Here is a 26,500-nt window from a genome sequence, read left to right as displayed (position 1 = left end):
GAAATCTCAGCACTAATGTACAACGTACTGTATATGGAATAACCTTTATCCCTGAGTGATTTCCGGGCCTTGATAAGTGGTGACCTTGTTAATAAAAAAAAAAAAATTTAAAAGTGTTCATTTTTGCAAGCTCGTGTTTGATCAAGAAAATCATGTGATCACAAGGCTTGGGTGTGACTGAGTACGTTCATTATATGAATATGTGCAAGTGTTGCACCATCTTACCTTACCTTGTTAGTGTGAGACGACACAACTTGTGAACCTTGACATGTTCTTTCTGCCTCTCCTACCTGGCAAGAGGCAGGAGAGACGGGTATTGAGCATACACCCTAGGGTTTTCAGGTGCACCAACTGACGAAAACCTGGGGAAATATGATTGTGTTGACCAGTTCACCGTTTTTATAGGTTTGGGAGTTAAAACTATTTTCATGGTTTGAAAATATTGAGTTACCATGTTCCTGTGAAAACTTGTTGGGATTCTCTTTTCACTTTTTTTTTTTTAAAGCTAAGCTAGTTGAGCCATTTGCTTTTTTATTCGTCCAAATCGCATCTAGTTAGTCACTACATGTTCAGTGGGCAGCTAACGAACATTTCAATTTTGAAACGGGAAAAAGCTAAAAACGTAAAAAACGAAATCTTACCTCCTCGTATATTTGACAAACTAAATTCTGAAAAAGAAAATAGAATATTTCAGTTTATACATACTAGCAAAGTGTGAAACAAACTTATAAATAATGGGCATATACAGGGTTCGTCGTAATTTTAACAAAAATTTAACATGTTTCTTTGTGCCATTTTTTTTTTTTTTTTTGTGTCCAGTATCTTACTGCACGAGTATTTATTCCTTTTATATTTCTACTGTATAATCTACTGTAAAAATCTAATTTTAAGGAACTTGTTCTCGGGTAAATTGTAATAGTACAGGAAATCGATTATCGGTACTAAATCATTAGATGAGGGAACTATTTAATATTGTAGTGGTACTCAGATCTCATAAGATCCCTTTTTTCTGTTGTATATTATAGGAGATTAACAGATTAAAACATTATCTAGTGGATGCGAGATGTTCTTTTAACGGACAGATAAACATACAAGTCATGTATGTTGTTTAGCCAGAATATATGCATCATACCTTTTTCTTGAAGAGTTCTATCTTCCTGCTGCTCCGTGACGAACCATGAAACGACCAGCACCATCCAATTGAGACATCTGTTCTTGTGAACACAAAACTATTTTTATAATATAAATTTATTAGTTGTCTCCAGTGGTTTTTACAGGATCTGCAGTTCGTCTACATTTTCTATTCTTACAGCCCAATCCATAACTGTCTGTCCACCCCTGTTTAGATTGTCCGCTCTCGTGGTCAAACCTCAGCTCAATCTCTCCAAAACTAACTACATCACGTTCCTTCTATGTCACCTCATTACGTGTCTCAGACCAATATAATGTCCCCATCTAGTTATTTCTTTATCCAAACCCAAAAATAATGTTTACATCTATTTTTGCATTCCTTTTGCGATTCCACGTCAATTATCTCTTCCAATTTAACTGTTTATTCTTCTAATCATAACTGATCCAGCGATCATCCGTCGCTCAAATAAATAGACAATGTTTTGATCCTTGGTCCTGCTTGCCATAGTTAACAGATACTACGCTATGATCACAGCCTAAAAAGGGTTATAACATTACATTTCCACCACAAATAAAACCCGTGAAATAAATGGTGTTTATTCACAAAAATAACGAATCTTTTTTAGTGTCCAAAAAGGTGTCTGGATAGACAGTTCTTGCAAATATGAAAGTTGAGACTGTTCGTTGTTTCGACCAAAAGCAGAGGGTGTCCTTTGTTTTCTCGCTGAGAAAACGAGCTTAATTTTTGTGTGCGAGGAGAAATAAAGGGGAAGGTAAGTATCCTTGTGTGCGGCTGAATATCTGCATTATTCACCGTGTGCGTGTGCGCTTGTGTGTGCGTGTGGATAACCGTGTTTTGTCATGCTGGCGGAAAAATATGTAACAAAGGAGTCGTTGACTTTAATAGAAAGGCGAGCAGTGAACAAAAAGTGATGAACGTAAAAGTGCGGAGCGCCGAGTGAGAAAGTGAATTCGTTTAAGTATTTGTCGCTCAGCTCCCGGGCAAAAGCGAGGAAAAGGTTTTGAAAATTAAATCTTTGATTGTTGATTGGCCGAGAAGTGCACTCCTATCACGTGGCATGCTTTCAATTACGTCCGCCGAATAAAACGTATTTTTAGTTTTTGTTCCTTGCAGAATTTGCGTGGGTGCATTTTTTTTTTATCTTTGCGCCTGAAATTTATCTGTGGGTGCGTAATTGGGTTTTAATCCGTTATTTTTAGAACAAGTGAATGCATTTATGTACAAAAATAGACTACCAAACTGTCTATTTTAACCTAACTTGAAACACGGACAATTAATCGGCATCGGAAATTGAGCCATGTCCGACTACAAAACTTATCTTTCCTTACAATTATAAAGAAACCAACACTTGTATTGAAGAACAATGTAAGACTAAGGGACACGGAACCAGGATTTCTGGATCCAATTTTATTGGTAAATTATGGCAAACAAAGTAAAGAGTTCACTTATGAAACTCTTTAGAATACTCGCACTTTAGCAGCTATGTAATAAAATCAATACACATTTATTGGGTGGGTTCATACCACCATGTTTTATTTCTTATTTTGAAGCGATGAGTTTTCAAAGACCTCGTGGCCATCTTTTGTTCTCCGGCAGCGTTCAACACTACTCGTTTCTTGAACCAAATGGACATTTTACATTAAATAACACTAAAAACTTATGTTAGGACGCCCTACCGAAGAATGTTGACAGTGGCGTAGCTAAGTGGGGGGGGGGTGACAGCCAAAGAGTGTGAAAAATTTTACCAAAAGATTTTCAGCTTGGCTGAAGTGAATATTTGGAAATTCAATTTATATTACGTAATTTTCAAAAATATTTCCTAAAATATTACAAACTAAAAAAAAGTCATTGAAGAATCGTTTTGCCGATTCTTATCGAAAATATCTAAACGCTGTATTTTTGAAATTTTTAATAGTACATTTGAAGTCATTTGATGACATTTTGTCTAAAATTTAAAAAGAAAAATTACCCGGGGGGGGGGGTATCCTAGCCAGCATTGGCAAACCTTACAAGGGGTGTTGTAAAATTAAACAATTTCAAAGTTTGGGCGTCAAATAAAGTGGGCATTAATGGAATTAGCGACTTCAAAACTTCCCACCTCTACGCGAAAATACTTTGGCGACATTTCTTTGGTTTCACTCTATGTGTCTGGACAGCGAAATATAAGGTAATAAAATCCCAGACTACCGATAGAAATTATTGTTGGTAATTGCTATCTTTGATATCGTTTTACAATTCAGTTTTTAAGTTTCTCAGCTACTGACAAGACAAGAGTGTAAATCTGCCAAGATAAAAATGTAAGTATATTTTTTAAACTATTTTAAAGACAGTCTTAACTATGGGTTTGTTTTACAATACACATAGGTACGAAAAAGTGGTCAAAAACATGTCATTAAAGGCAAGATAAGTCACTATTCTACCTTTCCGAATAATTTTAGTGATTCTACTTACTAGAATGTTTTTTTGGCCCGAAAAACAAGTATCGAAAGTTAGGCGAGAATAAGGAAAAAAAAATGGCCGTCACTTGTTACAATTAGCGGCCATTTTTTTTCACCTAATGCTCGACACGATTAAAATAAAATTTAATATTTTAGAGTAAAATCACTAAAAACTTAAGAGGTAGAAGGGTGACTCGTCATTGATAACATTTACTATATATTTGTTTTTAACTATACGTTTTCGTGCCTATGTATATTGTAATAAAAATCATTTCACTGCTTTATGTGTTAATTAAATGAAATCAGGTTTTTTTTTTAACTAGACTAGTTTTAATAAGATTTTAATTTTCAAATAAAAAATCTTTAAGTTTCTTTTAACAATTACACAATATCTTCACGTTTATGTTTGGTAATCTTTCAATGCAAACAATGCAAAAATGGGTGAACAAAAAACATGTTAGCAAAGGCAAGCCAAGTTATATTTTTTTTTACCCAACTAAATCAGTTTTATTATTTACATTTTTTCACTTATTTTCATTAAGTCATTACAAGTACAGAGTAGTTAAAAATGAAAACCGGCTTAGTTAGCAGTAGAGTTTTTTCCTAGGCTGTACGGTGAACTCGCTAATTTCATTTTGTTAACATTTGCGTTCGTTCCATTTTATTTATATCTCACGACCGCTATCTTGCGTACGAGTTTTGTTAACATCGCCATTTTTGTTTAGTGTTTAAACTTATTTTAATGTAATGCGGAAGTTTGAATTGTTTTCTTCAAAAAATTAAATATATTCTTTTACTAGGTAGAAGAATTCTTGCCTTTGGTAACATGTTTATATATTTGTTTTAGACCAATTTATCGTTTATCATTTTCTTGGCTATACTGGAAAATGCACAAACTGCTTCTTCCGTAGGACTATCCGCATGCGGAACACAATACCATTTATCTGCTTCCCGGCTGACTAACCAGGTCGTCTTCAAGCCTAAATAAATTCATATTGAGTCGTCCACATATAGTCTAGCCCTACCCAAGCTTCACGACTGATTGACAGACATACATAATGCATGCATACAACATTCGACAGGCGACGGATTTTCACGAGATCGGTATTGTTTGAAACTCTTCGGGTGACAAATACCGAAAAATTGGCTTAAAAAAAAAAAAAAAAAAAAAAAAAAAAAATCTTCCATCAACTGGGCACTTTTCTACAAGGAAGGGTAGTTTTTTCTTTTTTTCGCCGATATTTTCGAAAGTCATCGCCTCTTTTCGATTGACTAGCCTTATTTTAAACCTTCGCCACTTCCGGTTTGGCGATGAACGCAACAGCAAAGACGTCACGTTTTGTTTTGTTTTTCTTCACGTTCTTTTTCTCCTTCACGGTACGGATTCGAGCCGGCCTATTACCACTTTCCTGCTCATACCTCAAACACTTGGGCAACGCCGGGCACCCAGGCTAGTATATTAGAAAACAAAGGGCTAGTTATTAAGCTCTGCCGGTCAATGGTACGACAATGCAAGCATGGTCGGAATCTACGGTGGTATGCAAAAAATAAAAATAAAATTAAATTAAAATAAAGGACATTAATCCAAGAGCCATTTTTGTACCTTGTTCTAATTATTCTTGAAACCTTCGTGGGAAACATTCGTTTTCTAACATTCCCTTTAGTGTAAAATGTTTGGGAAGTCTTGAGGCGCTGTACACTTTCGCTTTGTTCACACATCGCTGGGGGTGTGTTAGTAAAGTACGCAGGTACTACAGTGAAAAAGTGTCCACAACTCGCTGGAGTGCACATGCTGATGCAGTGGAGCCGGTGATACAGAGGTTTAACCAGTTTGTGGAAGCTATTGAATCTGTGTGATGAAGAAAGCGAGGAGACAAGAGGCGTTCCCGTTGCGCACAGGCCAAAAGGCCTCCCCCCCCCCGCTTCGGCGGCACGGGGGACAAGATCAAAGTGTAGTATCTGTTCCGACAGATGCTGCAAGCTATGACTAGCAAAGACCATATGTGGGGGTAACCCCACATATCTGACCTTGGTCACTAGGGGCAACCCTTCATACCAACAGTTACTAACCCAGCTCCCATTTCCCACCTCTCAGGAGCTGGTCCCCCCTATCTCCACATTAAAAAACGGCCTTGTGCCTAATTTGATCAGTGGGGAAGCAAATAAACCCAACAAGAGGCGTTGCGCATAATATGTTAGCAGCTATATGCGACTTTTTTCATTGCTTTTGTTATTCTGGAGTGACGTTTTACAAGAATTAAAACGTAACTCAGAAGTACATACAAACACCAGGTATCACCCTGGACATGATTTCTACCAAACTAAGAGTTTAAGATCTTTTTGGAAGAGTAGCGTACGAATGTTGTTGACAATGCCGTCCAGCAAGCACTTGCAAAATGTTAACTCGATATCTCAGAGGAGAATCAGAAGAACAAAATGGTAAGAGAGGAGGCAAGATATGCTGGATTGTCATTGCGGCTGGAGACCAAAAGCAATGTAGGAGTGTCTGGACCGTTTCTATAAGAGTTGGAAATCAGTACAGGCAATAAGTGACATTGTCGACTTTCTACCGTTCAGCCAGATATTTGTGCCGGCGAGGAGGAAAAAGAGTTGTCTGTTGGCAAGCTCACGTCTGTGTATGATAAGCTATCTGAAGACCTTTGTCAAGAAATTCCACGTTTAAGGCGACACCTATAAGCAGCCATGGAAACCTTTTTAGGAAGAAAAACAAGTTTATTATTATGCTATTATGAACAGTTGCATTTAAAAAATGGATTTGAACAGATTGTTTTTTCATATAGGATTTGTCGTTGATTATACGTGTAAGCAGTAAAGTACCGGTCAGGAAGTAATAACATGTACGAAAATTTAACGATAGCTAACTATTCAGCATAGGGTGAAGTGAGGGTCAGTGGGGTGACATTTAAGTGGACCGCCCCGGATGACGTTTACTCTTGCTACGCCACTGGTTGACAGCTGTTCAGGCATTTTTTGTAAACCAGAAAACACTTCGTCTAGTGCGCTAGCTTTTTAAATCACGTTACTTTGTATTTGACTTCCTGCTGGAGGAGATAGAGAAAAAAATGGTAGTTGTAATCTTGCAACTTAAATTCAGAAAAAAAAAAAAAAAAAATCATGGAGCACAAAACTAAAAATAAACTTACTTGTAAAGACGCCATGTTTTCTGAAAAGAGAAAAATTTTGCTTTTAGTGTTACGAAATAGGTCGAACATAATATGGTAAATTATAATGTAGACACGTTTTACCGGAAGTGAAGGTCAGCTGATCGGATCTGCGCGCGAGTCACATGATCAGGTTAGCTGGAGTCAGTGAGTTTGGGTTTGGACGTAGAGAAACAGACGGCTTAACAGGTCGTCTCCTCCCTTTAACTGGGGTGGAGGGACGCTGACGTGTGTGAAAATAAGACTTGGAAAGTGAATGTATTTGCTTGCTTCGTTAATTCCATTCTGCTATCGACATCTGGAAGGTGAATAAAAACTAAAACCAATTCATCGTCTTGGAGTGAATGAATATTCGTCCAAAACAGGTTCCCAGTCTCCCCTCCCCCAAGAACAATTCCCGGTGGACATGATCAACGACGTATAAAGTAAGGTATATCCAAAATACACGTCACATACGAATATATCAGAAATATACAGAACATTAGACGATCACACAGTCCCGTTTTATAAAACACTAGCAGGGCTACCCGGCGTTGCTCGGGACCATATAAACAATGAAAAAACAAAAGCAGATATTGAACATATGTTTTATTCTTAGGGGAGAGGAATCTTTCATCTCAAGTTTTAGCGTTACAAACAAACATTTGTCTTTTATATATATAGACAATGACAGGTTTTTTGGGGGCCCCCTCGAAGATAACTGATCAGTTGACCAACTTCTAGTGGTCCGTTTGACGTGAAATTTCGATATTTGTCATCCGGGTGATGGGGCTTCGATATGATACCAAATTTGTCAAGTTTGGTTCCGTCTTTCAAAAGTTTTAGCGTTACAAACAAACATACATACAGACGTTTGGCTTTTATATATATATATAGATTAGTTTATTATAATAGCGTTTTATTTGTGTAATACTGTGACATAACCGCTCCTATGCATAGGAAACCTGGCGTTTATAAAAAAGTGAAAATTTAATTTAAGGTCAACTAGAATGGCTATTGCAATTAATGACGATTGCCATGCCTAATAACACTACCTAAGAGGCCATTTTCCGAACTCAATAACAATCTGACATGAATTGGAACAAATACATTAACATTGCCAAGGCTGATACAAGGAAGGTGGGCTCTCTTTACCATGCTAGAAAATTACTCCCTAGAAATCATTTATCTTTACAAAGCCACAATTCGCCTATGCATGGAATATTGTTACTACAGCTAGGCTGCTGCACTTGCCACTCGGCTCAGTTAAGGTTAAGTCTCAAATCTAATAGATCCTGCAGTATCTACCAAGCTCAAACCTATCACCACAATGTCACATTTCCTGTGTATTTTACAAGCACTTTAATGTAACATGCTCTGAACTCCTAGCACTTGTGCCCTCTTGATGTATATACTCTCGACTAACCTGACAAGCAGCAAAATCACACCCCTTCATCGTTTCCTAGATACCACAAAGTCTTCTACTCTAGTTTCTTTCCTCAGATTGCTAAACTTTGGAATTCCCTCGTTTCCTGCTACCCTGCCTGTACTAACCTGATTAAGTTGAAATGTAATGTGAACAGACATCTCACTGCTATACTCCCCACAATATGTTGGACAGGATCCTAAATAAGCCCTTACGTTCCAAGTGGCAACATGCCTTGGGGGGGGGAGAGGGGCGAAAACAAAAAAAATAAGTAGCCGTGTCGTCTGAAGTTGACAGGAGAGACTAGTGTGTAGGAATTGAAACTCCCAGGCTAGTCGGAGAGCGGCAGCCACGTGACTTACTGTTTCTCATTTGCGCTGGACCCTCAAGCAGTCAAGCTGTAACAGATACCGCTCAGATGGCATTGGCCACACAACAGCGCTCCTGACTAACCCGTCAGCCTCTCATCAACTACAAGTAACATTACTTCAACGAACTTATTCTCAATGAACTCTTACTATCTATATCTATTATTCCTCATGTAAATTTATGTAAATACATCTGCATTCTTTCACTAATATATACCGGTATATTTTCGTCATCATTATGCGACCTTTTACTTTTCAATCACTACCATTCAACTAACATCGGGGATGGGATCGTCTATAACAAGACTATCCTGTCCCTCACCCTACAGGTGTATGGGTTTCACCATACTGAGACGGCCATCACAATATCTAGACAAAATATATCCACATTCTTATAGAAAAATTAGAGTGGCCCACAAACGAGATGAAGGGTATCAGTTTACGCTAAATAGAATTGAATAATCGGGGGGGGGGGGGAGAGCTGACGGCGTTAATCTGCTTGTTCTTTAATCTGCTTGTTCTTTAATCTGTAAAAAGTACATTTTTACAAAATTAAAAAACGTAACTACAATTTTGGAGGGCAAAACTGTTTCAAAAGGCCAAATTTGCCAGATTTGGCTTTAAAAAGGCCAACCTGGCAACCCTGGACGAGAATAAGAGAGCGATCCTTTGATGTAGCCTCGTTTTCGAATATCAATATATTGTTGTAATGGGGTGAAAAGAACTAATTCCGATGTACGGCGGTTCTTCAAGGGCAGCGAAATGTTATGCAAAGGTCTCGTCTTTATTTTGTATTTTCGTCTTTTTGAAACCATGTTTTTTATTCGTTTTCAAGTTTACCTTTTGTCGGTGACTAAACGCGCGTCTAAAATATAACAAGGAGCCTCAACTGTCGAATGTGTGCGCACACATTTTCATGAAATACACGCATTCCAGATACAGCCTTCCATATCCCTCTACCGGAAGTTGGGACGGTGAGAGGTTGACTGCATTAGCCGAGCGAATCGAGTATTAAATATACAACCCCTGCCAAAGAAGATTAGTTCTGGACAAGTTTATAATTTCGAAAATATGTTTGACATCCGTGTCAGTAATTAATAGAACACTGTATTAAGTTTTGTCTTCACACCTGGGTGCACTTATATTTTCAAGGACGTCCGAGTAAATTGTGGGAGACTTTAGTTATCTAATATTCATTTCATTTATCTGCGTTTTTTCTTTGTTTTGTTTTTGTTAACTACTAACGACGTGTAACCGATTACTTTCATTAGCCGGCCAATAGCGTGCATGAAAAGCCAAGCTGAAAACTATATCGGAGGGGGGGGGGGCGGAGGTATAAAATACATATGTCGTACAAATGATGGCCATGAACCTATTAATACTAACCGAAAACTAATTGTAAAGATAACTAGCAGTTCAACCAGACTTTGCTCAGGTCCTATGTACTGTTCATAACTGCACACGCATGCATGCATATATATATATATATATATATATATATATATATATATATATATAACTCGTGTCCCGGTAACCTACATTTAAAATTTTAAGTGCTTCGACCCAAAATTGACGAAGGAGTTTGGTAGAGTCCGCAAAGGGCAGGAAACCCTTTCAACATTGACCTCGTTGCAGCCAAATTTTCGCCCAAAAAGTGATTAAAAAGGCTGCTGTATGTCTGAATACCTTTTATGTAAAATTTCAAATGTTCAGACAAAAAATTGGCCGAGTAATTTGGTAGAGACTGCAGAAGCCAATTTTTTTTTAATTTTGACCTCAATCTTGACCCTTCACATTTGTTTTGGGATCAAATAAAAACGTTTGATCCATATCCAAGTAACCTACATCTAAAATTTCAAATGTTTAGGCCCAGAATTGGCAGAGGAGTTTGGTAGAGTTTTCAAAGGTCAAATCGTTGAACTTTGATCCCTTGACAGGCAAATTTCTGGCCGAAAAACGATTTTCCCAAATCTCAGTACCCGTTATGTCAAATCTCGAGTGTAGACTGAAAATTGACAGTTTTGTAGGGAAATGTGCGCGTACACACACACACACACACACGTCCATTAATTTATTAATTATTAACTAGTGGGACTTATGGAAATTTCATAGCGGACTCTTTCATATGTAATATATTGATGTTGGCATTCTGTAGATGTTCAGTGTAAATGGAGATGCCCTGATATTATTGTAGCTCTTGTTAAAACTGCAAAAGTATTTAAGCTAACGGATGCCTGGCTTAACCCGATCGTAAAATATACTTAAATATATTTTAATTTATGCCATTTCGTATATATTATTACGGAGTAAATTTTCTATCAATTCTTATAAAATTGTAATTTCAAGAATATACCCATATGATTTGGGTTCACCTTGAAACAGGAAAATAACAGTTCCTTCAGCTATAATTAAAACCAAAGTCAAAACTTTGGAAAAATTCTTCGTAAAATTACTCATAAAAATAGATGACTTGTATGCCATTAGCTATAATAAAAACCAAAATTTAAATACTTGGTAAATTAATTAAAAAGAAATGAAGGTCATCTTTTAGTTTCGTCTCATCTAGCTAAAACTTTTGGATTTTCTTGTAATTGCTATCGTTTTGAAGTTCGACCCTTAGGACGACAAATATCGAAAAAAATTAAAGGCAGTAATTCCTTCAGCCTCAACTGGACACTTTACTAGGAGGGGGGGTCGCTTTTTCGCCAATATTTTCGAAAATCATCTCTTTTTGATTGCCTAGCCTTAATTAAAACCTTTGTCACTTCCGGTTTGGCGATAGACGCAATGGCAAAGACATGCAGGGTTTTTTGTTTTTTTTCGCATTCTTTTGCTCCTTTACAATAAGAGTTCAAGCCTGCCTGCCTACTATTTTTTTTTCTGTGCAATACTCCTCCAAACGGCCTTAATTTAAACCTTCGCCACTTCTGGTTTGGTGATGGACAACGGCAAAGATGTCACTTTTCTTAAAGTTCTTTTCCTTCTTTGTGATACGGGTTCGAGCCTGCCTATTACTATTTTTTTTGCTCACCACACCTCCAGACACCCGGGAAACGCTGGACACAGGCAACTAACAATTAAACAGTCACAGAAGAAAAAAAAAAAAAAATATAAGCGTGACATCGTATTAATGTGCATTTTCACTTAACGATGCGTGTATTAGGTTTTTTTTTTTTTACATGACAATTGTTTCGTCTTCAGACGCTAGTGATTTCAAAGCTCATTACTAGCCTTACTATAGTTGGCGTTTGAAATGGCGATTCCCAAATTACGTCCATGGGCCTGAAAGTGACTTTTCAGGCCAGCAGCTTACTTGCATGATTTATGACAAAGTGTTGAAACAGTTCACTGAATTTGTTTGGAATAGTCTATGTGCAATCAAATATTTCTGTAACTCAGCTAATGTCTTGCATTCCTCCAGACCACAAGTATCTTCCAGTCAAAAGGGAGGTTTCCACTTTGTCAATGTTTTGTTTTACTTCAGTCAAAGTTCTCAGAAGTCGAGAGACCCACAACCTGGGGCTAACACTTGAACTCTATACGAGATGCTTAGATATTCGAATGTTTCATTAAATTTCTTTATCTCTCAAACACTGAGTTAGTAAAGAAATTGAGAACATTTTCCTCTCCCCAATTAACCATTTTTATACGTTGTAGTATATCTTGTTTTGGTCTCTTGGTCTTACTGGATTCCAGGACAAGAATTTATCTAGTCTGGTGGAGTATCCAGCTTCGTGCTGTTACTTGAGGTAACATCACTTTGAGAAGGTGCACCATTTCTCGTAAAAGCTAATGTGGGTTATCGATAGGGAGATCTTATTTGGGCAGCGAATACTATGATTTTGAATATTTGGTCATGGTTTACTTCTAGGAAAAAATATCCTCATGCCAGGTTTTTCTGACAAACCCCTGTACAGAGAGACCCTAGACACTCGAGAACAGTGTTTAGTAGGCATTCAAGTTCTCTTGTCAACAGTATGCACATTGTGGTTGATGTAACCAGCTTTCAAGAGGAGTGTCCGATCACCTCACATTTTCCAATTGTTTACTCAATTCAATAAGACACATTACCTTTAATATTTCTCTTCAGCTCAGCTGATTTGACTCTTTCCTTTCCAAAACTTTAGTTCGATTTCTAATTAGCTTTCTCCGTTAGTGCAGACGTTTGTGCTACCCACCCTCTCCCAGATTTGAACAGGTATTTTACAGGCTTTAAGATGGTTTTATGCAATCATTGAACTGCTTCTGAGCTGTGCCGAGGACGATTTCCAATCTTAAGCTCACCACAAGACTGATCCGGTACCCTCACATCCTCCATTAGAACAGGACCTGCCCACTGTAACTGGTTCTTCATGACCATCGCTTCAATGCTTAAAATATTCAGCCTTTTTTTTTGTTTTTTTTTTACCAGTATACACTTGACTATCAGTTATATACGTTTGACTGCAAGTCAGCTGCTGGCCTGAAAAGTTCAGCTTCGGACCCATGGGCGTAGTTTGGGCATCACTGACAATTCACACAACTACAGAAAGGGTGGGGAGTAACAGGTAGCTAGCGTCTGTCAAGGTGAAGCAATTGCTGCATATAGACGGACCAGCGAATGCACCATTATGGATTTTTGGAATACATATTCTGAACAAGTATGTTGAAGACTTAAAGAGACTTTTATGCAATCCTTAGTACCGTATCGTTATCAGACAGGCGTTCTTGTTTGTCTAGATACAGAAATACTCTGGCGCCGATACAGATGTATATAATGCTTTAAAAAGGAAAAGATAAACAGGCACATACGGATATCGCCTCCCACTACACTATGTCATTGTGTGCTTGGAAACTGCAGTAGGAACTTCTGTATAAAGCATCTCCCGGAAATAACTTTCGAATTATGTCTGGTGTTATGAAAAGAAACTGGAATCTTAGGGAGATATCAATCATACCATTTATTATAGGTGCCACAGGGCTTATGAAGAAGCTGAAGTCCTACCTAATTAATATTCCTGGTGAACCAAGTGCAAAAGCGATTGCAATTGCACTTAAGGGAACAGCAAGGATACTAAAAAGATCTCTCGGTTGGTTTCAGTAAAAAGCAGGGTAATGTTGGCAGTTAGTTTGGCTGCTCCATACCCAGCATTACAATCTTCTAAGATTGAGCCATAAAACGGTCGCAAAATCATTTCAATTCAGACACTTTATGCAAAAGTCACCCGTTTAGAATACCAGATGTATGTAGGAGGATGTAGACACCTCCCAGCAAAGAAAAAAAAAAAAAAGTCCTCTCCCTTGACATGCAACTGGAGACCGCTTGTGAATTTGATATTCCCTAGAAACTTCCTCGAAGAAAGCGTTGGTTAATTATAAATTAACACCCTGTTTTTTTAAGATTCACACTGGAGACCATATCAACGTTGACAAAATCAATTAGCACATAGCAGGTTTTAGTTTTAACAGACACTTGAGAGTGTCTATGTTGAACGAGTAACAATCATTCGTTGATAAACGAAGGGAAGTAACTAAGTCAAAGATTATATCATTGAAAAACAAAGTAATCATAAACCCCATACACGGACAATGTGAAGAAACATTAGATGGTTAAGAGACCACTGCTACAGTTTTCACAGTATTAAAGCCTATATCTATAATTCCAATCATCAGGACAGGCTCCTTGCCCGGACCAATTTGACTTCCTCTCCAGAGTCACCAGTCTTCCGTCACCTGCCTCAGATCTTCAGGTTCAGTTGGCGTCATGTGCTATTTGCTGGAGGTACGTGGATCTAGCTTGTCCTTTGCTTGCGCGTCCGTGTCAAAGTTCATAGCAATACATCACTCATCAATTCATGCTTGCTCCTCAGACAGTGACCGGCAAATCATAGGCGTCTAGTTATGGCAGGTAGATTGCCATAAAGTTGCTGCTTCGTGAGATGATTTTGCTAAGATACCAGTTTATCTCCCAAGAGAAATGTTGCTTCCTTTCTTCCTTCCAGTTAATAAATGGGTCCCAATGGCATTTGACATAACGCTATCTTACAGGTTGCATGTAAACTCGCATTAAGTCGTCCAACTAACTGTGTCCCCCCCCCAATACCTTAGCTACAAAATGCTGCCCATATCCAAAATCTTTGAGACATTTCTGATGGATTGTATTTTGTATTCTTTGGACTATTATCTTGAGAATTATTTAAGCATTTCCATCAATGTAACCTTCCTCAAATTTATTGTACCAACTCTGGAATCTGCAGAATTTCCAACAGAACCCTTTTATTCAAATCAAGGAGAGAGGGGAGGACGAGAAACACTCGTTCCATCAACCATGACCAAGTAGAAGTTCTAATTCGCAATTGTATTTTTAAATGTCACCTACGCTGAGGATTGAACCTTCAACCTCCAGAAGTGTTGAACTTACAACTGAATTTTACCAAATACTTTATCCACTAGGCCATGGGTCCTTGCGAATTACTTAGGAATTCTACATAGTCATGGCCGACTTACAGGGTTTCATTCGAAATTCCATGCAGATTCAATTCGATAAGTTATGCCTTAAGATCAGAGATTGCATCAACAGAAACGCAGTGTTAAAACTCCAGACTAGAACAGTCATGCGAAGAATCCAAGTATGAATCATCAAACCTCATCTTACAAATTCAGAAAAGGAATTTTAATGGAATTCTTTGAACTACATACTCGTGACCAAACGGATCAACGACTTCATATGAAAATTCCAAGCCATGACAAATTTTAGTTATTTTTACAAACCACTAAAACAGGTTTGTACCTTTTAGATTATATGGAAAAATGTTTTCAATTCTTATAAAGTAGGACTTTCCGGCGTTGCCCGGGACCATAAAGACTAAACAATGTTAAAATAGTGTAACGTTTCTCGTAAACGAAATTTTAATGAAATAAAACCGATACTATCAGAACGCTACTGAAAGCGCCAAATAAGATAAATTTTGAACAGAGATTAATATAAACAGTCAATACACACCTAAAACACATTTGATTGAGAAGTTCGGTTGGGAATTAATTTTAGTCATTTTATTTATTGGAACCATTCCTGTAACACTTCCATAAGTGTTTTCTCAGCAAAAAAATCCTTGAGCTGGCGAAGGAATTTTAATCTTGGTCCCCAAAATCAGACAGCATTCCTGTAATGATCTGCTTCATGTTGATTGCGGTGCAATGCTGGCTTTGTGCAGTTCTAGGTGTACCCTGCCAGGCTTTGTCCTGGCAAAGTTTATTGCTAATTGCCTGACGGTAATGCTGACAGCTGCCCAAGCACTTGGAAAGTTAGTGCCCCTCCCTGAGGATGTTGACTTTTCAAGTCCACTTTCCAACTTGTTCTTACAGTGGGAGAGAATCCAGATATTGAATCTGGAATTTCCTGAGTCGGCTAGGAAGCAGGAAACCTCTCTGAAAAAACACTTACCTTCCCAGCTCAGTTCCCAGCCAAGTCGGAGTTCAGCAACCAAAGGGTTTCAGTAGGGCTAACTATCACAAACTACCTGTATGCAAACTTCACTACTGCTGCCCGTCTTCTGAGACTACTCTGCAAACTCCCTCAAGCGCCTCTTGCAGCATCCAGAATCCACTGACGTCCAGCGACTAGTCTAATCAATCTTGCTGAGGTTTTGGATGAACCTCAAATTACTAAAAGGATTTTAGCTTGATATTAGGCAGGAATAACTTCAGAGTTTACAAGTAACCTTGCCGAAAGGGGGTCAACAGCCACCATATTTAAAATATAACTTATTTAACTTTAAGGAACATCGTCCTTTGTGGTTCTGGATCAAAATTTGATAAAGAGGGTTTGATGTTTCCTAATGTAGAAACTTTAAACATTACTTTCTGACTTAGTCTAAAAAACAATGAAAAATGTGGGCATCTGTTAAAATGTAAAATAGGTTCTGCAACTGATCTTTTTTCACAATCGCGTTATTACAGAACATTTTGCAAACCGATTCCAATAAAAAAGACATCCCTCAGGCATTCTCTTCTGATTCTTCTAAGAAACAAAACCTTGGTAGACCCGAGAATTCAGAGAGAAAGCAGGCATTTCTGGAGTTGCTAATTATTTGCAGAAAAATTATCAACTCCCATTGCAGATCTTGTTAAAAAAGATTTTAAAAAGATCAAGGACTGACTGAACCATACATGTAATCTCGATTGCTAAAACATTAGAGATAAAATCATTGACTGAAATAGGAAATCTGTTACATTTTTAAGCACAGCAAAATGTACTCTCCATGAATAGAGCCGCTCAAAAGACAATTCAGAATCGGGTCATTAGAATCAGCGACGGCAGCCAAGTTTATGAAGGCTATTAAAAGTATCCAGACAAGTTCAGAATATTACCTGTCTAAGAATGATTTTGAACAGGATGCAATTCTAACCACTGCGCCACAGGCCCTTGCAGACCCATGGCACAATGATTAGAGTACTGGGTGGGGTGGGGGGATACATTGTAAAAGTGATATTCTCCTGAAGGTTCAATCCTCAGTGTGGGCGACCGAAATATACATTTGCAAATTACTTAGCCATGATTGGATAGAGGTCCTGATGGAACAAGAGCACGCTACCCCCGTGAAGTAAATAAAAGGTTCCACTCCAAATTCCGTCCAAATTCCAGAGTTCGACAAACATTTGAGTTTAACAAGGTACACCTGAAAAGGTCGGAGGTTACATCGACCGAAACGTTGTGAAAAATCACTCCAGATGAGAACAGTAGTCCGATGAATACATAGTCATAACTAGATATGGGAAAGCATGCATTTTCTTTGATGGGTATGAAAGTGGTCTATCCATTAAAGACAACTCACCAATGCTGAGCAGGAGGCGCTGTTGGTGTTAATGTCATTGATCCCTTTAATAGTGTTTAAATGAAAAGGGACGTTTTCTTTGCCAAACAAAAATTGTTTATCAACTTGTTGGGAAAGAATTTGGAGGAAGCAGGTTGTAAAGTAGTCCATGCATCTGGAGCTGACATTGATTGTAAAGATTGTTCTAGAACTGGCGCAGACAAGAGAAACCATTTTGACAGATGACACTGACCTATTGGTCCTAAGTTACCGTGCCTTTCACACCACAACCAAAGGCTAGTGCAAAAAGTGTGAAAGTCTCGAATAAAGAGATGATGAAATCTTTTGGAGATGTGGTCCGTTCCAACATTTTCATTCCTGCACTACTGGGTTGTGATTCTACATCCAGTGTTCATGGAAGTGGAGAAAGCGGTGTCCTTTTGAATTTTATTTATGAGACTGCCTCAAACTGGCAGAAATGTTTGGCAAGGATAACAGTGCAGAAGTTATTGAAACTGGGAAGTGCGTCATGGAGAAACATCAATCATCGACAGAGTCACTTTAAGAAAAAAAAAATAAAAAGTTGCAAAAAGCTCAAAGTATATTTATTTTTTATTTCCGACTATTATTCTCATCTTTATATAAAACAATATAGTGCTCATCTCAAAAATGAATTCCAATTAAGGAATATATAAAAAAAAGTAGGTTAAGGCCAAATAATTGCTACTAACAAGAGCATTTACGAAATCCAGCCTTTGAGTTTAATTCCAAATTCAGGAATGGAAAGAACCTAGCTAAAACCTGACGAGTGAGGATGGAAACTTAGATGGTAATTACAACCAATCAAGGCTTACTTGCCACCTGGCAAGTCCTGTAGATTTTTTGGCTATAATTAGGTATAATTGTACTTCAGGGTGTACTACAGCAAGGTGCAGGAAACATGGCATTCACTGCACCAACTCCCCACAACCAGATCTCGAAGTTACTTTTGACAAGAAATGTTCTTTGATCCATTCATGAACTTGTTCTGTAGTGGTTATGCAAGAGCCTTGCATTCGACCAACTGACCATTCCTTTGTAAATTGTACAGGTGTCCAAAAAGTTACTGAAGGGTTGAAAAATAGTCATTTTAACATTAATTTTTTTTTTCTATTTCAAATATTTTACAGATAATCTTTTGGAAATTATAGATAAGTACAGCATTGAACAATGTATACAAGTTGTGAAAATTTTTACTAAAATCAGAGATCAATTATTTTGACTCAAGCCTTTCATATAATAGATAGCCAAAGTCACAACACAATTCGAAACATTGTGCTCCGATTTGAAGACTAATGAGCTGTACTTGATCTTCTGCAAACTGGCAGATCTCGAAACGTCACAAGATTGCGAGACAGCATGGAACAGCATCCTGAAACATCGATTCAATGACGTTCCACACAACTTGGGATATGTTAAAGCTCACTACACAATATTCTGCACACAATAAAACCCCTATAAAGTGTAGCTCATTCAACACTTGAAACTGACTTTCAAACAAGGGTTTAATATTCAGTTCAAATGCAAGAACTTGTCTGAAATGACAAATTTTCTGGAAAAGTTCACGTCGGATAAAGCTCGTTTTAATCTGAACGGATTCATTAACAAAATTAAATTTTGGGTATCTGAAAATCCAAGGGCAATTCATCAATAGTTGCATCCCATAAAGTGCACTGTATGGTGTGCAGTAATGGAGATTATTGGACTTTCTTTTTTTTTGAAGATCAAGATGAAAATGCCGTAACTGAAAAGAGATACTGGACTATGATTAGACTTCCTGCGCTACAAATTCAAAATAGGCCCGGATTATAGGACATATATGGTGAGACACCATGGAGTTCTCGGACAATGCTTTGGCGGCAACATCGCTATTGCAATGTAAAATGGCCACATCACTCCCCAGACTCGACTAGCTCCAACTTTTTCTTGGATATATATCTTTAGAGTATGTTAAACCCCAAACCTTGCAAGAATTGAAGGAAAACATCAGGGACGAAATAAGGGAGTTAATTCGCAATCCAGAGATTCTGCAATCTGTCATGAATGTTTTGGAAAGAGCACAAATATGTGAAGCTGAAAATGGGAAACATTTAAGACATTTTTCGTAAATAAAATGGTTTGAATTTTACATTAACAATTTCCCAATGTCTTAGATTTTTAAAATTACAGAAGAGTTAAAATAAATAAATAAAAATAAAAGAATCTAAGTTCAAAACCCTTCTAACTTTGACACCCTGTACTTATTGTACCTATTTTATGAATAGGTCAGGAATGAATGAAAATTGTTGCCTTGAAAAAAAGGTTACTCAATCTACTTTTTATATTCATATTTATATAAAAAAAATAAATTTAAAAAAGCATGAAAACAATGGCAGAGGAGTCATTCTTTTGGTGTTAAGTAACTATAGGCTTAAACTATCATTACAATTTAAAACCAAGAAAATGTCAAGCTAGCTTGGGGTGGGATCTGTTTTCATGCAAAAGAAAACTTTTATTTCTAATTTAATAAGGTTTTTTATCAGGAGAAACGTTTACTTTTGTCAGTAATTGTCAGGAATAATGGACATTATTTCAGCAATGTCAGAAATTGTCTCGAAATTTTAATATTGCTGGATGTTGATCCCCTTTCGGCAAGTTTGATTGTGGTAAGCTTTTTATATCTGAAAGGGGAGGTTAGTCATACCCAATATGCAATTAAAAAAACCCAAAAAACTATCAGTTTCACTTGCTAATATATTTAACTAGCAGACCGTCCAGCATTGTCCGGTCGTAAAATACGCTTAAATATATTGATAACGCAGATTTCATGTTTTATAGGACCCAATATAAATTGGGAAATAAAATTACTCGTGCGCCACCAGAATCAAAATTAAAACGCTTTGCTTACAATTTACTTTTTCTTTAGACGTTAATGCCCGAGCTATGAAGAGATTGCTACAAGGCTAAAAATTAAAACACGTAGCTACTACGTTACACATGCATATTCGTAATGCCGTCGTTCGACCTTCACCTGGCAAATTCCATTTTTTTTTAATGTTCACTTTTGCACAGATTTTTCCCGGCTAAAACCGTGGCCTTCGTTATAAAGATGGCCGGCCAGCTGAAAAAATGACGTCATCGCCGAGGTCCCAACAAGCAAGATATGTGGAACTTTTAGACTCAATAATGAACAGTAATTTTTACAGACAGCGTTACAAAACTTCAAAATTGGATTGAAATGAAGAAAGAACACGATGATTTATACTGAAACTCTAATATTAATAAAAAAAAATTAAAAAAATAAAACACAAGTTGTTTGTTTAAGTATTATAAGCAATTGAATATTTCGTTGTATTATAGATTTTAAAGATTAGAATGCGTTCTTTAATTACTTATAAATTACATTTTTAAAAAGTGAAGGAACACGATTTGATTTGTAGTAAACTTGAAATTTAATATAATTAAATGAAAATTATGCATGTAAGATTATGAATATTTGAAGCAGAGCACAAGCAAAACATTTGAAATATTAAAATTAAACTATTTTTTTAATCAAATGAACAATATTTTTTAAATCAAAATTAATATTTTTTAATCAAAATGAACCACAATATTTTTAAATGCAAATGAACCACAATATTTTTTCAAAATTAAAAACAATATTTTTAATAAATTCATGAAATATTGCACAGTAAAAAAATAATTAACCTAAAGAAAAAAATCATGTTTCTTATTTAAGATTATTTCACAACAAAAATAACATGCAAAATCATTTTTTTATATCCATATTTTCAGTTTGTTAAAATACGTGGGTTTGTATTACTGTAAACAGATTCGAAAAAGTTGTCAAAAAACAAATATATAACAAATAAATGTTATCAAAGGCAAGATAAGTTACTTTTCTACCAAACTGGATATATTTTTCGCGTTTTTATTCAATGTAACATGTTTATTCAGCTCGAAAACCATACAGTTTTTACTGATGTATTGGAAAATTCAAGATGGCGTCTGACTCCCTCTTTAACACAGTAAGTTTGGGAAAAGGTGTTATAAATAAAAAACTGGTTAAAATACTGTTAAAAACTCGCTCAATATATGTTACCGTGACATAGCTTGACATATTTTTTCTAGTTTTTTTTTATTTACAACACCTTGTTTTTCGAGCTGAATAAACATGTTACATTGAATAAAAACACGAAAAATATATCTAGTTTGGTAGAAAAGTAACTTATCTTGCCTTTGATAGCATTTATTTGTCATATATTTGTTTTTTGACAACTTTTTCGAATCTATGTGTACAGTAATACAAACCCGAAATGAACGCGGGTTTTTTTTTTTTTTACTTTTAAGTTTCATATATATATATATATATATATATATAAGTATTTTTAAATTTTATCTTTCTAGCTTTAAAAAAAGTTTAAAAATGTTATCAGCCGGCATAATTTATTTTTAATTATTGAAAATTTCAGGAAAATTAATTTTTGCTAGATTTTAAAAACACGTGTCAACAGCTTTAAAAAATCGTCTCTTCAAAAGAGTCGATGTTGTCTCACATTTTCATTAGTTTTGTATGCTGTAAAAAATTTTTTTTAATATTAGCAATTTATTTGAAGCTTCTTTTGAATGGTAAAAAACTTAGGATGATAATATGGAATTAAATTATAGTTAAACCGTGTTAAATACAGGGGGGAGCACGTTAAAACTTACTTTGCTGAATGGAGATATCCACGAGTGACTACCGGTGTTTACCGGTGTCAAGAAGCAACTAATGGACTACCCGTGATGACGTCAGCAGATTAAATTATTTTTGCCCACCGGCCATCTTGTCTTTTAAGACGGTCTTGCTAAAACCCAAATATAAAGTTTTGCATGGGTTCGAATACCATTTTATATATATATATATATATATATATATATATATAGAGAGAGAGAGAGAGATCGAGATCTATATCTAAGTTGTTTACTATAACCATATTACGCAAGTATAAAGTATGTAGAATATCTGCATGAATATAATTACACGTAATTATGATTATTCCATAAAACAGAACTAATAGGGAATTAAAATTCATTAAAAAAATGCAAATTAGCTGGATTTTTTGCTAGGGGCATGCGATCCAATGACAAAGTTGTATTTTATTTTAAATAAAAAAAAATAAGGATCGTGGTGTGGTATCTGTTCTGATGCTGCACTCCACGTTTTCGGTCTCGGTTAGTGGAGAAATCCTTCTTGACATACATTTGTTACTAACCGGAGTACCCCCTTTTTGGGGAACTGGTCCCCCATATTAAAAACCGACCTTGTGTCTACTTCCCCCCCCCCATAGGCAGTTAAAATAGAAAAAGGGTTTAATATGAATATCAAGACAAAAAATTATAGGAAAATAAATATTTCAAGACTATAAATGTAAAAAAGCGTTTCGTTTCATGTTGGTAGTTTCCGTTCCGCAATTGCATTCCATTTCTTCCCTGTTTTGGCAGCGCAATTGAGATTGCCATTGAAATCCCTCTGCGAACGACTGCTCTGTTCTTGCTTTTCTATTTTTACAAGTGTTAACGTTACTCGTGCCCCCTTACGTACCAACCACTTAGCTACGGCAATTAACCGAATTTTTTAGATTAGGCAATCCTTACTAACACCTACATAATTTTAACGTAAATATCGCTGCGCAATTAGTCCAACACCTTGCGTTACCTACTCATGCGTGACCTAGTTACGTTAGTATTAAAACAATTTGTCTCATTGTTCGAGCGAAACTCGAAATATCGAATTTCAAGTAAAAAAAACAAAAAAAAACAATGGTTATCTACTTGTCATGTCGCAGTAAAGGACATATCCAATAATTACGAAAAACTGCGAGGTAGAGGGTTAGTTTTCAAAGACAATTAGCGAAAATTGAGTTTTGCTAAAAGAAACCGGGTAGATTGACTTAGAGGTAAATATTTTCTGAAATATGGGAGTCGATTTAGCAAAACTCCATTTTCAATAATTGTCTTCGAAAACTAGTTTTTTTACCTTATCGCTTTTCGTAATTTTTTCGTAATTTTTGGATATCTTCATCACCGCGACATAAGATTTGTTTTACTTTAAATTCAATATCCCAATTTTCGATTTAATAACGAAGCACCACCGATTTTTTTTCCGTGACATGTTAAGCTGTACAAAGTGTTATTAAAGACAATTTAGAGGGGGAATTTAGCAGAGAAGGCAACAAACTATACGAAAAATGGGTTTGTTTTACTATACACAGAATCGAAAAAGTCAAAACAAATATAGAACAAATGTTAAGGCAAGATAAGTTACTTTTCTACCTAACTGGATGTTTTTAGTGTTTTTATTCAATGTAATAGTTTTATTCAGATCGAAAAACTTTACCGATGTATTGGAAAATTTAAAATGGCGGCCGACTCTTTCTGAGACGGTAAGTTTGGGAAAATGAGTTATAAATAAAAAAAGTCAAAATACTTAACCCCGCTGAATATATGTCAGCCTATGTCACGGTAACATTAAGCGAGATTCTAACAGTATTTTGTCTTTATAACTCATTTTCCCAAACTTAACGGCCGCCATTTAAAATTTTCCAATACATCGATAAAGTTGTTACATTGAATAAAAACACTAAAAAATATATCCAGTTAGGTAGAAAAGTAACTGGTCTTTGATAACATTTGTTATATATTTGTTTTGACCACTTTTTCGATGTGTACAGTAAAACAAACTATACGAAAAATATATACAAGAAATGGCTGTTATCGTAGCTAAAAAAAAAATGCATCTATGGAAGAAACAAGCCTAGTTTTGAATTTCGGTTTTTTGTTTTGTTTTTACGAGAGTATCCAGAAACACCTACCGGTTTTCGAGGTTGGCTGTTTATTCTTAAAGGCATTCTTAACACGGAGGTTTGGATGTTTATTCTGAAAGCCGTAGACATGGGTAGGTTGGGGGGTGTTTATACTACGCTAGGTACTCTCGTAAAAGACATTGAGTTCAAAACGAGGTTTGCTTCTTACAGAATGCCATAATTTTATATCTGCCTGGCTAGGTGTATCAGAATTTTTTGGGAATTTGACACCCCTAACACAAAGCTGCGAATAAAATAAACTCGTAATTTTTTTAAGGTGGGTTTATTTTCTTTATGGAATATACTTCCAAAATAAACTTAAAGTTGTTTAAAAATTAAGTATTTTAGTGTTTTTTTTTTTTTACCGGCAAAAACTGATAAATGAAATGGGATCATTTTCAATTACGGTGGCCCACATTTTACTAACTTGTTTACAGCACACAATAGAAAAACATTAATTCTGGCGCTTAAAGCCACCGAAGATGTCAACTCAAATGGAGACAAATGTCTGCTTTTCTTTATTTCAACTATGAAAAACATCTGATGTCGCGTTTTTATCCTTGCTTAAGAAAATATTTTATGTAAAAAACGACAGAATATAAAATATGGATAATTTCTTAATGAAGAATGGAAGTACGCATGGATTAATTTTTTATATATATATATATATATATATATATATATATATTATAATCTTATGGAAGCAAGTTAAAATTCGTTGATTTTCTTTAATTTTTTAAAAACTGATTTAAAACAAATATTGCATAATTTGCTATTAAACCTGTTTTTTTTTTTTTAATTTGGTCTTTGCTCCTTTAATTAAAAAAAAAAGGGGTTGAATTACATTTTTCGAGTAGTTATAAGCTTTCAAAGATAAGTCAAATTATTCAAGTTTTTATCGCGCATTTTTAATAGCAAATTTCTGACACTGCTTGGCTAATTTGTCTTCGTTTTCAAGTAGTTTTTATTGCTCTTTATTTAATACAAAAAAATAAAATTAAAATTCAGTTTTTGCGATTTGAAATAAGGCATTTTCTTTAAGCCAGCCTCGTTTTGAATTCAAAGTTTACATGTTAATTTTTAAAATTTTTTTTACGGGAGTACCCAGCGTAGTATAAACACCCAACCCCCATGTTAACGGCTTTCAGAACAAACATCCAACTCAGTGTTAAGAATGAGTTTAGAAATAAACACCCAACCTCGAAAGCCGTTCTTAACATGGGAGGTTAGGGTGTTTATACTACGCTGCTTGGTACAAAAAAAAAAAAAAATTTTAAACGAGACTTGTTACTTCCAAAGATGCCATTTCTTTTTTTCAAATCCGCTCGAAAACTGATTTTAGATAAAATAAAGACTAATAAAAACTACTTGAAAACCCAAAATAAATGAATAAGGTAGGTATAAAATTTAACTCATTGGCTGCGCTAACTTATTTCTTGTATATTGTTTTTAGTATAGTTTGTTCGCTTCTCTGCTAAATTACTATTTATGTCCGATCAATGTAAAGTATCTTAGTATGCACGGGGAATCGAATTTTAATATTGCCACCATTCGAAAGCATCTTAAAATATAACCAACGTTTCAGAGACAAATCAGAATGCAGATTTTTAGATAAATACCGAGTGTCCAAAAAGTCTCTGAAGCGTTTTGAACTTAAAATTAAATATCAAAAATCTAACACGATCTAAGACACTGCGAAACTTTAAAAATGCAAAATTCAAACAATTATGAAAAGGTCTTAATGTTGCCCATTTTTAGGATCACATTTGTGCTCTTTCCAAAAACTATTACAAATTGCAGAATCTCTGGATTGCGATTCAACTCCCTTATTTCGTTCTTGAGGTTTTCCTTCAATTCTTGCAGTGTTTGGGGTTTGTCAAGACTTTCCTACGGATATCCTCACAAGAAACAATCAGAGCTAGTCAAATCTGAGAAACATCAATAAGCTGTTTTAGTCAAAACAATTGACCCTTGATTTTGGTAAAAGAATTTTAAACTTGCATACGTCGTTCAATGCTTATCGATTATTAATTTCAAAAATCTTATCTGTAAAATATTGGAAATATAGAAAAGAATTATTAATGGTAAAATGATAAAGATTTTCAACTCTTTAATGATTTTTGGACACCTTGTATTTAAAATCCAAATTAAAATCTAAATATTTATAAAAAATAGTCCCGGCCGTTTTTATATTTTCTTCAATCACGATTGTTAATTCGGATCAGCAAGTTGGAAATTTTCCAGTTAAATCATTGTATCGTAAATAGTGCTGAAGTTTGCAAGGCACTTATTTACAAAG

At 35.8% G+C, this 26,500-nt stretch overlaps 1 protein-coding gene across 1 annotated transcript in view; it reads right to left on the bottom strand.

Annotated features, from left to right (window-relative positions):
* The window catches only part of LOC145268618 (uncharacterized), a 60,778-nt gene that overhangs the window by 15,515 nt on the left and 18,763 nt on the right, over positions 1-26,500 (bottom strand). The window contains exons 2-3 of the mRNA XM_080124092.1: positions 6,756-6,775; positions 642-668 (exon numbers count right to left, since the gene is read on the bottom strand). Coding sequence (XP_079980218.1) covers positions 642-668; positions 6,756-6,770 — 42 coding nt within the window. The 5' untranslated portion in view covers positions 6,771-6,775. The remainder of the gene's footprint in view (positions 1-641; positions 669-6,755; positions 6,776-26,500) is intronic.

This window comes from Euprymna scolopes, chromosome 44 (genome assembly GCF_053919585.1).
Source record: "Euprymna scolopes isolate OS-2025 chromosome 44, ASM5391958v1, whole genome shotgun sequence".
NCBI lineage: Eukaryota > Metazoa > Mollusca > Cephalopoda > Sepiida > Sepiolidae > Euprymna > Euprymna scolopes.
This window is presented reverse-complemented; position numbering and strand designations above follow the sequence as displayed.